This window comes from Monoraphidium neglectum, assembly GCF_000611645.1.
Source record: "Monoraphidium neglectum strain SAG 48.87 unplaced genomic scaffold scaffold00512, whole genome shotgun sequence".
Lineage (NCBI taxonomy): Eukaryota > Viridiplantae > Chlorophyta > Chlorophyceae > Sphaeropleales > Selenastraceae > Monoraphidium > Monoraphidium neglectum.
Genome location: NW_014013116.1, coordinates 1,072 through 5,799, shown reverse-complemented (window position 1 = coordinate 5,799; position 4,728 = coordinate 1,072). Strand labels below are relative to the sequence as shown.

At 65.5% G+C, this 4,728-nt stretch overlaps 1 protein-coding gene across 1 annotated transcript in view; it reads left to right on the top strand.

Annotated features, from left to right (window-relative positions):
• The window catches only part of MNEG_3889 (TPR repeat-containing protein), a gene marked incomplete at both ends in the record, with an annotated part of 5,827 nt that extends 1,300 nt beyond the window's left edge, over positions 1-4,527 (top strand). The window contains 7 exons of the mRNA XM_014047629.1: positions 236-424; positions 652-1,216; positions 1,665-1,815; positions 2,356-2,654; positions 2,983-3,099; positions 3,447-3,680; positions 4,047-4,527. Of these exons, the coding sequence (XP_013903083.1) occupies positions 236-424; positions 652-1,216; positions 1,665-1,815; positions 2,356-2,654; positions 2,983-3,099; positions 3,447-3,680; positions 4,047-4,527 (2,036 nt within the window). The remainder of the gene's footprint in view (positions 1-235; positions 425-651; positions 1,217-1,664; positions 1,816-2,355; positions 2,655-2,982; positions 3,100-3,446; positions 3,681-4,046) is intronic.
• Between the last annotated feature and the right edge of the window lie 201 nt (positions 4,528-4,728).

Genomic DNA, 4,728 nt, shown 5'->3' with positions numbered 1-4,728 from the left:
GCGCATCGAAGCGGCAAAGTAGCGGCTGCGGCGGGCCCGGGAGGTGTTCATAGGCGGGGTGAAGGAGACAGCGTCCTCGGGGTTGCAAGCTGGTGCAAGCCCCTATGTATTCGCGAAACGGCGCGGCGAGCCGCGCATGCACTGGCGCTGGGCAGCGGCCTCGCAAGCGCCCCGCATGGGCGCCGCCGACCTGCAGCACCGCGCCGCGCCGCGCCGTCCCGCACCGCCGCCGCAGAGGACTACCGCTATGCGCTGGAGCGGGACCGGAAGCCGCAAAAGGCGCGGCGTCCCAGCCTGCGGGAGGGCCTGCTCTCAAGGGGCGCGCTGCCATCGGGGATGGGGTCCCTTACCATCTCAACAGCCAACAGCGTCACCACCAGCAGCGAGTTCGGGTCCGGCCTGGCCTCGGGGCGCGAGGATGGTGGTGAGCCGCTGGGGATGCGGCCAGCTGGGGGGGCTGGGCTGGCGTGGATGGCGGGCGAAGTGGGTGCTGCTGGTTGTGTGACTCTGTGCAAGTGACTTGCCGGCTTGGCTTGACGGAATATTTGCCGCTGGCTCAAGGCACCTGCGCCGCCCGCTTGGCTCTCCTATACTTTGAATTGTTCCCGGACCAAGACTCGGGAGCGGGCAGCCCGACGTGCAGCTCTCCAGCCGCGCTCATCAGCGGCGGGCAGCCCTTGCCCGGCGGCATCCTCAGCAGCAGCAGCAGCAGCGGCCACCCCCGGCCGCGTCCTGGGCAACAGCAGCAGCAGCAGCAGCAGCAGCAGCACCACCATCAGCAGCAGCGGCGCCCCAGCAACGGGCACGCGCGGGACGGCGGCGGCGGCGACTCCGTATTGTGGTCAAACCAGGCGTTTGACTCGGCGCGGGCAGCGCCACACGACTGCGGCAGCCCAACCTGCAGCTCGCCCCACATGTCGCGGGACGCGTCATACGCAAACTTGGCAGGGGCGACTGCGGCGCAGCTGCTACCTGGTGCGGCATCTGCAGCAGCAGCAGCAGCAGCAGCAGCAGCAGCAGCAGCGGCAGCAGCGGCAGCAGCGGCCGCGGCCGGCGGCAGCAGCGGCTTCAGCAGCGGCGCCCTGGGCCAGGTGCCACACCACCAGCAGCAGCAGCGGCAGCAGCACCAACAGCAGCAGCAGCAGCAGCAGCAGCCGCAGCAGCCGCAGCAACAGCAGCAACAGCAGCAGCAACGTGGCGTGGATCCTGCAACCAGGTAAACTTCCATGCTGTCGACGATCATGCAGCAATATCATGGCCTGACGCGCACAATCGCTCACATGGCTTATCCCCGCCTGCATCCGGGTCTGCAGCCTGCTGCCGCGATGCATGCCGCTCGTCTGACGGACTCAGCAGCCCCGCCCTGCGCTCGCACTTTGCCCCTGCCCCTGCCCCTTGCGCACGACCCCTACCCTCGTTCGCTACCTGAACCTCACTCACATAACGCCGATGCCCCAAACTCCAATCCCATGAGCCTGGATGGCTCAAAAAAGCGGGCGACAGCGGGACCCTGCAATCCTAAACCTAATCCTCGATCTCAACCTAGTCATAATCCTAAACCCAATCCTCAATCTCAACCTAGTCATCATCTCAAACCCAATCCTCAATCTCAACCTAGTCATCATCCTAATCCCTGTCCACCTGCCCGCGGCCCACCTTCCCAGGTCCAAGCTCGCGGAGCAGCACCACGCGCGCGGCTACGCGGCGCGCAAGCAGGGGCGGTTCGACGTGGCGGTGGAGGAGTACTCGCGGACGCTGGCGCTGGAGCCAGGCCACTTCAAGGCGCTCTTCAACCGCGGGTTCAGCTACGACAAGGTGGGAGGGCGGGGGAGGGGGGCGCGTGGGGGGGGTCGGAAGCGGGGCGTGAGGGAGCGACGGGGCGTGGGCGTGCAGGTTGTGTGTGTGTGTGTGTGTGTGTGCGTGTGTGCGTGTATGTGTGGGGGGAGGAGAGGTGATGTTGTGTAGCTGGGTGGCTGCATCTCAGGATTGTGTGCATCAAAGAGCGGGCCTGCGTTGGTCAAAGGGGCGCCCCAGGGATTTGGTTTAACTGGAGCTTGGCAGCAGGCGCCGGCGGCGCGCCGAGCGGGCCCCAGCAAGGGCAGGGAAAACCTCGCAGTGGTCTCGCGGCGCGCGGGGCAGGAGGGCTGGCAGCAGCCAGGCACGTGACCATGCAGCCGGGGGGGCAGCTGGTTGGCTGCGGCGCGGCAGCATCTGCCGCGCGTCCAAAGCAGCTGGCGCAGCCGGCGGCGCTCCGCCTTGCTGCTGCCCGCCCTCTTTCCTGCTCTCCACACGCACCGCTCACGCAAGCACACATCAGGCGTCAGCCCTATTCTCCCCCCCCCCCCCAAACCGCAGCTGGGCCAGTATGCCCTGGCGGTCAGCGACTACTCCGCCGCCCTGGAGCTCTGCCCCGACAACAGCTTCGCGCTGTACAACCGCGGCATCACCAAGGACCGCATGGGCGACTACCCCGGCGCCGTCGACGACTTCACGGCCGCGGCAGCGCTGGACCCGACAAACGCGGACTTTTACCACAACCGCGGCTTCTCGCTGCGCAAGCAGGGGCGGTTCGAGGCGGCGATCCTGGATTACACGCGGGCGATAGAGCTGAACCCGGGGCACTGCCGCGCGTACTACAACCGTGCGTTCAGCAGGTGCGGCCGGCTGGGGTCTGCGGGGCCCTCAAAGGAGGGGGCCGGATGCTGGAGATCGCCACGCCGAGACAGTGCCGAAACGAGTTTGTGGCTCAATAACAGTGGCTGGGTCTCGTCTGCATCATGCAGAGAACTGCATGCGTCATACAAAGACTCGCAAATGCCGACCCCGCTGTTCCTCGCTGCATCAGTTGCTGACTTGCCTCCACCTGTCAAACAGCGACAACAATTTTCTCGCCGTCCCTCCCTCCCTGCTTGCCCCACCCTACCCGACTCCTGCGAACCCCCGCCGCCACCACCACCGCCACCCAATTCGCGACTTGAGCAGGGACCGCCTGGGCCGCTGCGAGGAGGCGATAGCTGACTACACGCAGGCGCTGGAGATTGAGCCGGGCAACCCTGCTGCCCTGCACAACCGCGGCAGCCTGTACGAGCGGCTGGGAAGGTGGGCCTACACGGCGGGCTGGCTGGCGTGTGGCGGTGTGGGCGACTGCACACGGCACTGCCCGCTTTGTGCTCGTGTTTTCATCTTGCCGTGCATGCAAGTCTCCTCCGCAATCCATAATTCAAGGCACCTCATGCACGCTATATCAAGCAAACCATGTCTTGCTGCCAGCCCCTTCCTTAAACCTACTCTATCCTTGGGCGTGTTGGCGAAGCTGTGTCACAAAAGCTGCGCCCCTTGCTCTCTCTAGAAACCCGCCTCATTGCCACTCCCGCCTCAGCCCCACCTAACACTTCTCATGCCCCCCTTGCCTTGCGTCTCCTGGGCCGCTGCTCCGCGCCGCGCAGGCTGCAGGAGGCGCTGGTGGACTTTGACCAGGCCGTAGCCATGGACGCCAGCAGCGCCCTCAGCTACAGCTCGCGCGCGCTGCTGCTCGAGCGCCTGGGCCGCCCGGACCGCGCGCTGCCGGACCACGACCGCGCGCTGGCGCTGGAGCCCGCAAACAGCGCGTACCTGAAGCACCGCGGCCTGTGCTGCAGGACGCTGGGGCAGTACGCCGCCGCGATCGCGGACTTCACGCGGTGGGTGTCGCCGGGCCGCGCCATACCCCTTGGATGACGGGCTGCGGCGGAGGGCAGGGGGATGAACGGGGTGTGTGGGGTCTTGACAGGGTTTGGGGAGAGGCATTGGCACCCGGGGGCTGGGGCAGGGATATATTGGGGTCGCCGACCGGGGCCCAGGCTTCCAATCTTGTTGTTTGCTGCAGATGAAACGCGTGGGATTTTGCAGCCGTGTTCACATCAAAGCAGCAAACACCTGCCATTGATCCATTCCTTGAACAAAGCTCACAGATTATCTTAGGGTTGCAACACCACAATGTCCAACATTGCACCACAATTTTCAACATTGCAATGCTGAATATCTTAATGGTGCAACCCTCTTGTCAGGCTGATTGACCTGTTGCCTGACGACGCCTCTGGCTACAGCAACCGCGGCTACGCATACCGCAAGCTCGGCAACTACACCGCCGCCGTCGACGACTACACCGCCGCAATTGCGCGCTGCGGCAGCACCGTGCGGCTGCACAACAACCGCGCGTACTGCCTGGCCAAGCTGGGCAGCTACCAGGAGGCGATTCAGGATTACTCGTCCGTCCTGGAGATCGACGCGGCCAACGTCCACGCATTCCACAACCGTGGCATCTCGTACGACAAGCTTGGCCTGTTTGAGCAGGCCGTCGCCGACTTCAACACAGTGATTGAGATGGAGCCGACCAACAGCGTGGCGTACTTCAACCGCGGCTCCACCTTTGACTCCATGGGCGCGCACGATCAGGCGGTGGCGGACTTTGGGCGTGCCCTCGAGCTGGACCCTGGCGCCCGCACGCCTGACCCTGCGGCCGGCGACGGGGCGCAAGAGCAGCTGTAGTGGCTGTGGCTGGCAAGTTGGTGCGCGTGCAGTGTCCAAGGTGGCATGTGCTACGAGGTGCGGGGTTCCTGCTCTCCCCTTGAGCCCTGGTCTCAATCGAGGTTGCGTTGTCGTCTCAAAAAAGTGGGCGCGGGGCCGGCCAGCCTGCAGCTGGCCAACGCAACGCGCCACCACTCCCAGCCAAGTAGCCCCAGCAGCGTG